This window comes from Sceloporus undulatus, chromosome 5, assembly GCF_019175285.1.
Source record: "Sceloporus undulatus isolate JIND9_A2432 ecotype Alabama chromosome 5, SceUnd_v1.1, whole genome shotgun sequence".
NCBI classification, from domain to species: Eukaryota; Metazoa; Chordata; class Lepidosauria; order Squamata; family Phrynosomatidae; genus Sceloporus; species Sceloporus undulatus.
Genome location: NC_056526.1, coordinates 159858351 through 159870259, shown reverse-complemented (window position 1 = coordinate 159870259; position 11909 = coordinate 159858351). Strand labels below are relative to the sequence as shown.

General features: G+C 38.3%; 1 protein-coding gene across 1 annotated transcript in view; it reads right to left on the bottom strand.

The window, feature by feature from the left end:
- The window catches only part of QRFPR (pyroglutamylated RFamide peptide receptor), a 30277-nt gene that overhangs the window by 10240 nt on the left and 8128 nt on the right, over window positions 1-11909 (bottom strand). The window contains exons 2-3 of the mRNA XM_042469788.1: window positions 3588-3746; window positions 1648-1709 (exon numbers count right to left, since the gene is read on the bottom strand). Coding sequence (XP_042325722.1) covers window positions 1648-1709; window positions 3588-3746 — 221 coding nt within the window. The remainder of the gene's footprint in view (window positions 1-1647; window positions 1710-3587; window positions 3747-11909) is intronic.

Here is an 11909-nt window from a genome sequence, read left to right as displayed (position 1 = left end):
TTTTCTTTAAAGTTAAGAATGAAATTAACTGCTCAATAGAGGATGTAAAAAAATACACTAGCTAGAATATGTTAAAATACACATTTACAGAACAAATGGTATCATGTTATGGAAGATGCAAAGGCAGCATAGAAAACCAGTGCCTCTCTTAGTTCACAGAGAACTCAGAAGAAATATTAATTTGAAGAGTTTATTATATTACAAAGGTAATAGTACATTAAGAAATCCTTCTGCAGAAGATCATTGAAACACACTGTCTTTGTGCAAGAGAAAAGGTATTTAATTTATCATCAATCAATTATACGGGAGCAAGTGCTACTGAACTAAATGAATAGTTAGATTACTTAATTTCATTTCAAAGTTGAAGCTTTCATGGAGGTATACATAACATGACACAAGAAAGAAACTTCACTTTAAAATACACATTATATAAAGAAACAATAATACACTGATTTAACAGCAGATCAGGACCTTTGTCCCAAACTGGAATTCACAATTTTAGAACACAGGGTCTTTGTCAAAAATTCAACAAGGCTGGTATCAAATGGACCCTTTTAGGAAGCCCACTCCACAATTTGAAGGTCATCACACACAAAAATGGCTTCTCATGAGTCGCCATCCACCAAATCTCATAACTTAGCAGCATTTGATCTTTTCCTGCTGGGCCCCTTAGTCTAGCAACCTGTTTTTCCTTTTAAAGAGGTTCCAAGTTAGCATGCAACAAAACTGCTAAGACTATTCATTGCTTTTATAATTTGCAATAATCTTTAGGAGATCAAATGTGGTGCTTCCTCTTTCACCAGTCTTCTGTGTTCCTTTTTACCTTCCATTGCTTTGTTTTCCATTGAAGAACAGAGTGCCTGACAATGTGGTGATTCCTGTTTAGCAGCTTTCTGTTCATTTTAAAAAGTTCTCACTGAGCCAAGTAGCTCAATGAAACAAAAATGGAAATTATGGCCAAAGGTAACATAAATTTAAAAGGAATAGTGTGAATTCACCACAGGGCTGGCACAAAACATTTTGCAGATTAATGGTGACCACTCCCAGTTCCATGCACAAAATCAGACTGGACTGCCAGCTGAGTCTTATTTTGATACTGGTGATGCAGATCCATGAGATATTAGGGCAGCAAGTTAGCTTTAAGGACATACAGTTCTGTTCTTCAATATCTTTTTATTGCTCTAGTAAGCTACCACCTGAGATGACTTCCTCATTTCACCTAATATATAAAGACAGCCCTGACTCACAACAAGATTATATTATTGTCAGAAACAGTGGCTGGAAACTTCAGAAGCCAGGTGCCTGACCCAAATGGTGTGACAGGCCAACAGAAAATTATTTTCAAACAACGTATTGTAAATCTAGTATACTGTCTTATAAATATCCCTCTTCTGTTCCAGCCATGAGGATTGATTATAGCAACAGTATAAAGTCTATTGTTCCTCAACACATATAAGTCTCAGCTTCATTTCTTTAACAACTTTCATTTCCAAAGTCACTATGTAAGCCACTTAATTTATTTAACACTTCTATATTTTATGACATTTCATGATATTAATCTCCTGAGCAGCAGTCATACCAGACATAATAGTTGACCTCTGCTTTAAATACAATCTGGGTATAATTAGACAATATGAAAGAATATACCTCCAGTCGCTGTACGTGCCACATAGGTGATCCAACAATAGCTGCCAAAAACCAGACTATGCCTGAAAATAAAAAAAGGATGGTGGTTGGTTTCTACAAAAAAAAAATGAATTTCATATATGAAAATATCCTATTGACATTTTTACTTTAATTAATAATATAGCCACATGGAACATCTGGGATAATTGACAAGCCTTGCAACAAACAGTTTTATGTTAGCAAGCATATGGAAGATGGTTGGAACTGGGCTAATAGTTCAGTAGGGAAATTCCAAATAATAAGCTTCTTAACAGCGTAAATCTAGAATCTTACATCTCCAGTCCAAATAATAAACATAGGCTAATTTAGCTTTGGGACTGCTCTCCCATCCAATTAATTGAAGTATTAAGGGTGAGTCATCTCCAACTTTAGACCACTTTAAGCAGTTCAGCATCTGAAATCTTACCCTATTTACCATCACAAATTTATGGCAAATTGCACACCGCACCTGACCTGCTTTGGATATAAAATAGGCCCTATGATGGGCACACAGCTGGTGCTCATTAAATCATTCTGCATTTATGAAAGCAACCAGTAGTATTCCAAGGAAGAGAATCCCTAAAACAGAAAAGGCATAAACCAGGACAAAAAATATTTGAATGCATCACCAAAGCAGCTCTCTTCTCTTTTTCTCCCACAGGACTGCCATCACTGCTACCCATACAAAGTACTGTTAGATACTGGGCGTCAGATGAAATTTGTTAATTTATACAGCAAACACATCTTTGAGAGAGTGCAAAAATGTATCTTGGTCAAGGAACTTTAGGTACAGAACATTTATTACTCTGAACCTTCATACAAAAAAGCAGGATCTGGCTCTGCATTTGCGGAACAGCTAGAGGAAGATCTGAATCACTTTCATAACGGGTTGAAGACCTTCCTCTTCAATTTGCTGGATTAAATTGCTAACCATGTCTAAGGTGGCTGGGATGGGCAGTGATTGAGAAAGATTTTGTTTGTATTGTTTTTAGCATATTAGTATATTATTTTAGTATCTTAGCATTTTATTGTTTGCTTTTTATTGTATATGTTTTGATGTACTGCCCTTTGGTGGTAAGGTCATTATAAATAAACATTATTATTATTATTATTATTATTATTATTATTATTATTATTATTATTATTATTATTACAGTATTATTATTATTGCTAGTTCTTTCACCTATTTATATTGTTGCTTCCGATTCTTACAGCTATGGCTCATTGATTTGACTTTGTTGTGTACTAGGAAGTATCTGTTGTTGCCCAGGTTGATGTAGATGATTTGGTTTATGATTTGAATGTTTAAGAAGTCCATGAATGGGAGCACCTACACTCTTTAAAATTTGTTTCACAGTAACTTTGATGTAAAAAATAAATAAAAAACAGCAATGTCCTAAAACACAGAGACAAAAAAAGCAAAACAAAAAACAAGTTTGCTGATCATTTCCAAGGTTGCGTAAAAACACTTGAGAAGTCAACCTAAGTCTATATAGGACCCGAAACACTGGGTGAAAATTATAAGTAAGGAGATTCTGATTAAGCATTAGGAAGAACTTCCTGATGTAAGAGCTAACTGTTTACCATGGAAGGTAGTATACTCTCTTTTGCTGGAGATACTTAAACAGAAGTTGGATGGCCACCTTTCAGGGATGGTTTATTGTGGATTCCTGCATGGCAGATGTCTGGACTAGAACCTCCTTGAGTCCCTTCCACTGAGTTTGACAGATCAGGTCCAAAACCTTAGTGCAGTCTTCATTTTGGTATCATTAGACAACAGGCCAGCTGAATAGGGGATTATGGGAGTTGTAGTTCAACATATCAGATGGGTGACAGGTTGGGAAAGACCATTCTAAAGCTTGCATTTAAAAATTGAGAAATAGTTTGTAATTTTCTAACAGGAGAGTAGTCTAGGATTTTACCAAGCATTGTATATGCTCTTCTGTTGGTGTACTGCCATTTCATTTTTAGTGGGTAGACAATCCCATTGTGCCTTTCTAGAGCAATGCATGTCATTGTAAGGATCTCAGTTACTACTGCAGTGGATTGGACAAACGGCACCATCTTGCATGCAAAGGCACCTAGGAAAGATTAAAACAAAAAGAAAAATGAACATCATCAATAGAGTCACAATAGCTATACTGTACTCGTATCACATTACAAAACCAGGAGCAATTGAGGTAGCATGTATTTTTCATGTAGTGCCTTGTGTTACACATTTTTTATAGCAGGATGGAACTCTGGCCTTCTAGATGTTGTTGGAGTGCAACCAATTCATTCTCACCCAGTTTGTAATAGTAAGGGATGGTGGGCTGCAATTCAGCAAGATCTGGTGGGCAGCCAGTTCCCTACCCTTATTTTATAATCAGAAAGGGTGGTGTGTTTTTTTCATATTTACTCCTTCCTTGTTCGTTCTGAAAACAAAAACCTACTCAGCAATGCAAGATCATTTCTGAAGGGAAAGGATTTTTTATCCCCATCTGTTACACTTGTTGTTTAATTCAACAACTTGAGTCTCTAACGTCGAATGCAAGACAAACTTTAGTAAAATAAGTCATCCATCTTTCCCATCTGCTCTGTATATTGACTAAATCAATAGCTAGCATGGTCCAGCCAAAGTTAAGTACTTTTAGGTCCCATCAATTTCAATGAAAGAAGACTTGTGCTGTTCTCCTACTGAAATCAATAGAAGTGCATTAACTTTGGCTGGCTCATGTCCAGCCATTATAAAGATACCTTGCTTAACAGACTCTTTATATGAAGAAAGTAAAACTTCAATATTACATTGCCAGCCAGTATCTGAGTCAAAATTAAACGATCATTATGGTTATTCTGATGATAGATAAAAGTTAAGCATAAATGGGATGCACTCACACTTTATCAAGACAATTGCATCTCTTTGTGTGTGTGAAAATGATAGTGGCTGTTACCTACTTTACCCAAAAGAATTGCTTGTATCAAGCAATTATCCAGTAATGGCAACAAAACTAGACTCATAATCATACTTATCATAAAACAATGAGCTCATTATAATGTCATTATTAGACACAAGTCTGGCAGGAATGGGGAAGAAAAGGAACATCCTGAACATTTCTAAAACTTCACTCCACAATGCTTTTTGCATTTCCATTGGTTATCGTTCAAGTATTACTTTGTGAAAACAATCACTAAAAAAGAAAAAAAAAGATTTTTGCTTGGCTAAGAAGAGTTTGGTTTAATGATGATCACATTGGTTTAATAATTCAGGCTGAAGAAACAAGGCTTCGCAAATGTGGGTGTCATAGCAAATTATTGCATTCTATTTAAAGTGACTTATCACCAACAGGATACAGTCGTGTTTAAGTTTAAAAGTGGGTGTTATCAAACTCAGTCGTGGCCAGGCGAATGCAACCAGTATGCAATCCAGATCCCAGCCGCGCTTACCCAGGGACTTTTCAAAAAAGGCAAGCTCCCATTTTTGAAAAGCTGCTGAAAAACTGACAGAATCCATGCAGGGCCATAGAAGGGAACCCACACTATACAAAACTTCCAGTGGTCATAACAGATTACTAGGGCAATAATCAGCAGCTGCTGGTCATCAAATTGGCATGAGGAAGGTTTGAAAGTAACCTTTTGGACAATAACTCGCAAAACACTCCCCAAGAAGCTATGACCACAGTAGGAGGGTTTGACTATCGTTAACAGCAATACATGCCATATGTATCCAAACTCAACATTTACCAACAATCTTTGGTTTATACAAAAAACACAAACACCTTAACATGGGTAAATGAGGACAGTCAGTGTGGTACAGTGGTTACGTTTTGGACTATGATACTGGGAGACCAGAGTTCAAACTACCACTTGGCCATAGAAACTCATTGGTTACACTGGACACGTAATATTGTCTTACCTTAGAGGAAGGTAACAGCAAATCCCCTTGCAATAAATCTTGCAAAGAAATACCTGTGATAGGGTCATCTTAGGGCCATAAATTTTTTTAAAAAATAAGCACACAACCATGAGTAAATCATACAGATACCCTCCTGCAACATATACATGTAGTGGCTTCTGCCTCATGCATTTTAAATTAATCCCACATGGTCTGCTAGCACATAGGTGTTCTGAATTTGCATTTTAAACAGCTGATACCCAAATCCATGGATTTTCAAGTCCCATGAAATACAATGGAACAGTAAAATTGTGTCCCTTATATACAATGGCAAAATCAAGGTTTGTTTTTTGGCACACACACAGAGAGAGAGAGAGAGAGAATATTTTCAAACTATGGATGGTTGAATCCATGGATAAAGAATCATGGATATGGAAGACTGACTTGCACACAGTCTTCCCCTCAGACTTTCCTTTGGTATCTCCTTTGGGATAAAAAGGGTTATGTTCTATGTAGTCTGTAAAAGGCTACATTTACCACTTTCATAAAATAAACATGCATTCAACAATTCAACAAATGTGCATGTGCTTGCACCACCAAGATACAGCTGTACCTTTGAACTGGACTCTGGATTTAGGAATAGTCGTGTAACTGTGCATAAATCAGGTATGAAAACATACACAGTCCACATCTATGAATAGCATCTTTGCAGTAAAGTCCTGTGCACAGGTTCACCACCTTTTTAAGACCAGTCTAATTGATCTGTAATTGGAGGATGAAAATCCCAGTATTATTAATGAGCTTTGTCCAAGATAAGCAGATATATAGGATCCTACTTTTAAACACTGTGCAAATTGCAGATAGAACTTTAGATCCATTCTAATTTCTAACTATAAATGTGAGCAGCAGAACAGTTTTCACCCAAACCTCCTTTCAAAAAGGGAATTAGTATGTTCAGCAAGGTTAATGAAATCTTTGCTAAATATTGGACTACCCCACTTGCATACAACTTACTGTGAAAAGTAGTCACATTTCTTCTAGTCTGAAAACAGTGGCAGATGTTCAATATCAGTCTGTAGTTGTCCACAGTGTCAGAGACCATGGTCTATCTCTGCTTTTCACTGGGGGAAGAAGTTCAAGTAGAAACAAGGTTTGTGAATGTACCTAAATTTAGAATTTGCTGGGGTGAGATTATATGTGTTCCAAATCTCTTTGTTTGGGAAAACGTTAATTTTCCCAAACAAAGGGTTCTATTTCTCTTTTTAGGGAATCAAAGATGGGAACATCTTGTGTTTGAGTTGGAAAGATGAGGTCTTATTTGTTGTTCAAATACCTTGCTTTAACAGGTATAACTCTAACTGTAGAATATTGCTTTTAAGCAAAGGTTTTTCTTGTCTGGATATTTACCCTCCAAAAGTGAAAACAAACTGGGAGAAAACTGTATGATGTCTAATGCTGTAATGATACACAAAGCAAACAGTCCTTGTTGAACAAGAAAATCACATCTTTTAACCTTGTAACTGGCACTCTACATTGTCCACTTTAGTAAAAGGCACAAACAGACTTCAAGCTTTCAGAAGATGGATCCAGAGAACAGCAGCAGGAAATGAAAAGGTGGTCAGAAAGATAACATAAAAGCCCATTGTCAATCACAATTACAAAGTATATAGAACCACTGCATAAAAATGTGTTTTTAATGCAGATAGTTTACAGAAAGCATGTCATTTCTAATGTTTTCCTCACATTTCACAATGTGTGGAAAGATGCAGGCTTTTATAGATTATCATTAGTATGAAGCAGCAACTCAAGGGCAGTTAAAAACAAACCCTTGGCCTGTGCGGAATTATAAACAGCACTATCCAATGCAATTTTACTCATAAGTAAGTCCCTTAGGGACTTACTTGAGCCTTACAACCAAGTCAATGGCCTGTTACAGACAGCCAAAATAAAGCTGCTTCGAGTCACAGTGGAGGTATGGTGTTTCAATGATGCATGCGTCCTAAGAGTCCAGAAGTTGCACCAAAGCCACACTCCAGCCCTAAGGACTGGAGCATGTGAATAGGGCTGCAGTCTAAGTATTTAATTAAACATGGCTAAAATCATATGCGGGGAAAGATGACTAACCATTTTCTATTAAGTGTTTACTGTATGATTTTCACTTTCATTTTGAAGAAAAATGGCAAGTAATGTGTCTACCTCCCTCCTTAAAAGTTGAGAAGTACAAGGGGGACAACTGCCAAGTCATGCCGTTCCGCATGTCCCCCTCCCATGCCTGTAAGTCCCAGCATCCCCTTCTCTGAACTTTAACTTTTCCACACATACATAGCACTAGGGCTATTCCAGTGGTTCTCAAACTGTGAAGAATGACCAGAGAGTGGGTACAATAGTTGCTCAAGATGGTGGGGCACAAGAAATGTTGGCCTGCAAATGTGAAAAAGAAAGACAAGCCTCTGTGTGTGTGTGCACGCACAGGCACACTCACAAGCGTGTGGGTGGACAGGTGTGGGTGTGCACCACTGAGGTTCAATTAATCCCTGGTAAAGATTGGCACCCAGTGTCTTCCTCCAGTATGCCTTTTTCAACCTTAGACATAGCAAAAAGTCAGCTTTCCTTTTTAAAAATACATTTGCCACTCAGCTTCTCCAAAAGTTCTGTCATTAGCACAGCAGGTACATGCCCCTTAGCAAACATAAATCATACCAAGGCCAGCTTGTCCAGCTCATAGAAGAAGGAAAGAGGAAGAAGTGGCTACTGAAAAACCCCTCCAGCCACCTCTGAGCACCTCAAATTAGGAGAAGTTTGCTGGGTGGTTTTTGGACAATCCAATTCCTCATGTCCCCCAGCAGCATGGGCCCACAGAAAATCATCTCAACATTGTGATCACTCCAGACCAAGTCCACAAACATTTGAATTCTTTACTCAATTAAGGATGTGAAAGGGAATAAAAAAGTTTCTCTAGTTTCTAAAAGTCAGTTCAGTTTACACAGATCTTAAATGCACACAGACAACCATTTTCAAATGAGCTTAGAAATGCATAAACACACCAAAACTGTTTGTTTTTGCAAATGGCTGCTGTAGTGAAGCCCTCTGGGGAATTCTCCTTGATAGCAAAAGTCATAAACAAACTTTAATGTTTTAGAGCTACTATCGCTATGGACAATATATTAAGTTTCAATAGACCTGAGCTGAAGGAGAAGATCCAAGTAGACCATAAGTTGAACATGAGTCAACAGTGCGATGCGGCAGCTAACAAGGCCAATGCGATTTTAGGCTGCATCAACAGAAGTATAGTGTCTAGATCAAGTGAAGTAATAGTGCCACTCTATTCTGCTTTGGTCAGGCCCCACCTGGAATATTGTGTCCAATTCTGGGCACCACAATTAAAAAAGGACATTGAGAAACTGTAGCGTGTCCAAAGGAGGTGAAGGGTCTGGAAACCATGCCTTATGAAGAATGACTTAGGGAGCTGGGGATGTTTAGCCTGGAGAAGAGAAGGTTAAGAGGTGATATGATAGCCCTGTTTAAATATTTGAAGGGATGTCATGTTGAGGAGGGAGCATGCTTGTTTTCTGCTGCTCCAGAGACTAGATGCAAACTACACTGGTGCCTCAGGTTACGAAATTAATTCGTTCCGCCATTCCTTTCGTAACCCGAAAATTTCGTAACCCGAAACACTTTTCCGTTAGCACGGGAAAGCCTATAGCTGCACTTTGCAGCATTTGAATTTCGCGCCGAAATGAATTTCGTAACCCGAAAAATATTTCGTAACCCGAAACAGTTTTTGCCAATCCAACTTTTTCATATCCCGGAAATTTTGTAACCCGATCATTTCGTATCCCGAGGCACCAGTGTACAGGAAAAGAGATTCCACCTCAACATTAGGAGGAACTTCCTGACAGTAAGGGCTATTCGACAGTGGAACAAACTCTCTCGGAGTGTAGTGGAGTCTCCTTCCTTAGAGGTCTTCAAACAAAGGCTGGATGGCCATCTGTCGGAGATGCTTTGATTGTGATTTCCTGCATGACAGGGGGGTTGGACTGGATGGCCCTTGCGGTATCTTCCAACTCTACGATTCTATGATTCTATGATCACTGGGGAGCATAATTCAGTGAAAAAATAGTGCTTTCAACATGCCTAAAATAAGCATATGCTGTTACTATGCACATACTAACAAACAAGATCTCGGTTTCTGTTATAATAAAATCCCTTTTTCCTCTGCACCATCTTTTGCTATGCGGTATTTAGGAATGTTTTGTCTTCTGATATAACTAATTTAGTTAAGTCTTGCTTCCTCACTGTTAGACAACAGCAAATCATAATCTGGTGCTAAAAATACAAGTCTACTCCTAACTTGTGTCTTAGTTTTTCTCTGTTTGTAATTTATCAGCCTGAAGTGGGTGTCCAATTGACGTTCACATACAATGGTTATCAAAAGTCTATTTCACATGTCATGGTACTAAACTATTTTCTCCTAGAGTAAAAGTGAAGAGAAATCACAGCATGTGAAGGAAGGAAGCAGAGTCCCCCCCCCCCCCCCCCCCCCCCCACCCCCCCCACGGCCAAGCACTATACTTGTGTGCATTGATAACAACTTCTCTTTCCTGCAAACTTGCCCTGGACCAGCAGCCAATGGCTCTCAGAATGCAGTGGTCCACATACCGCCACTTTTGAGTACCACTACTCTGTAGTGGTTTGTTACAGCCATTTACTGGCTGGGGAGAAAGGTAGTGTCCAACTGCACTTTTGTAGCATTATGCTCCACAAAAACCATATAGGATGCCACCCTTCTGTTCTCTATAGACAAAATTCTGGCTGTAATCCCTAATGATCCTTAGAAGCATAGAGTTTATGCTCTGTTTCAGACATCTGTATTCAAGGCAATGTACGAATCTTATGGATTATAACTAGTCTCCTATAGAAAAGAAAGATTGTAAATTAAAACCCTAACATCCTTCTTCATAATTGAATCTTCAGGTGCTTATTCTATAAATCTGTTTCTGCAAGCCGACTATGGCCACAGCATCTGTCGCTTCAGGCACAAACACAGGCCAATCCTTCTGGTCAGATTTTCAGACTACTTTTTTCTTCTTCATCCCCGTTTTTGCACCCTATGCAAGATGAAGAGTTCAAGTAAAACTGGAAAGCTCACCACATTTGTGACATGTTTGTGATCCAAACAGTTTTGTGATTAAACCTGACTATTGTTTCTATTCATGGATAACATGTTTTGGATATTTTTTAAAATAATAATAATGCAATATTACTGTTTGGACCATCAACATAAGAAATAATTTTCTGTAAGACTTTAAGGAGCTGCACATGGATAAGAAGTGTTGTCAAACCTTCACAATGGAACTGACCTGGATAATCAGAATTAATCCACCTTAAAAGCAAGAGGTTTTGGAAAGGAGTGTGTGTGTGTGTGTTTCTTTATGAACAGTAACTTTGATGAACCCAATGAGAAGTATAATAATGTTGCAATCCTTGCAAATTAGTTCTGCTAGATCCCTGTTTCACTGGATTGGCCTTACCGTTAGGCAGGGTGAAGCATTAAACTGAGGCAGCAAATGCTGAAAAGGCGGTAGTGACAGCACCCTCCTTTTAAACTCTGTTGTATTTAGATATAATGTATTAGAATGTAAGAATGTAAGAAAATACACACACACACACACACACACACACACACGTTATATACTGTATAATCTTAAATATATTTAAAAAACATTTTATAAAATTAAACTCTGTTGTATATGACATATAGCCTGTCCCCATTCTAAGGAGATTATCACATGGTTCGTCAATAGTGCGGCAGAAGCGAGATTGATACTGTAATCCGTGGGTTTTATCGCACCACATCGTGGCCAGGCAGTAGGTATCCTGTAGTCAATCTGTGCTTCTGCCGCTGCTCTTAATGAACGAGAAAATCCCGTGAATAGCTGCCAATCCTGTAGTTATACCGTTACTGAAGTATGTTTAATAGGTCATTCTCGGTAATTCATAGAGAAGGGAATTAAAATTGGTTACACTGCACCCCTCCCCATTCCTATTAAATGCAAGACTTCTTACTGCTGAAGAGGCAATCCCTCTTGGGCAGAAGAAAGGGAATTTAAAGGGCCTTCAATGCATGGGGAGACACACACAGAGACACACACACACATTCTTTCCATTGAAAGCATGACTTCTTAGTGCTGACGAGACAACCATTTCATCTGGAACAGTAAAAATGGGATTTAAAGGGCTTTCATTGCACACACCCCACTGTCAAAGGCAAGGCTACTTTACTGATTAATCTCAGGTAGCTAATGAGTAAATGGAACGGTAGTGCGATAAGATTCATGGGCAGCCTGTTATCAGTTCACAATTGCATGGTATT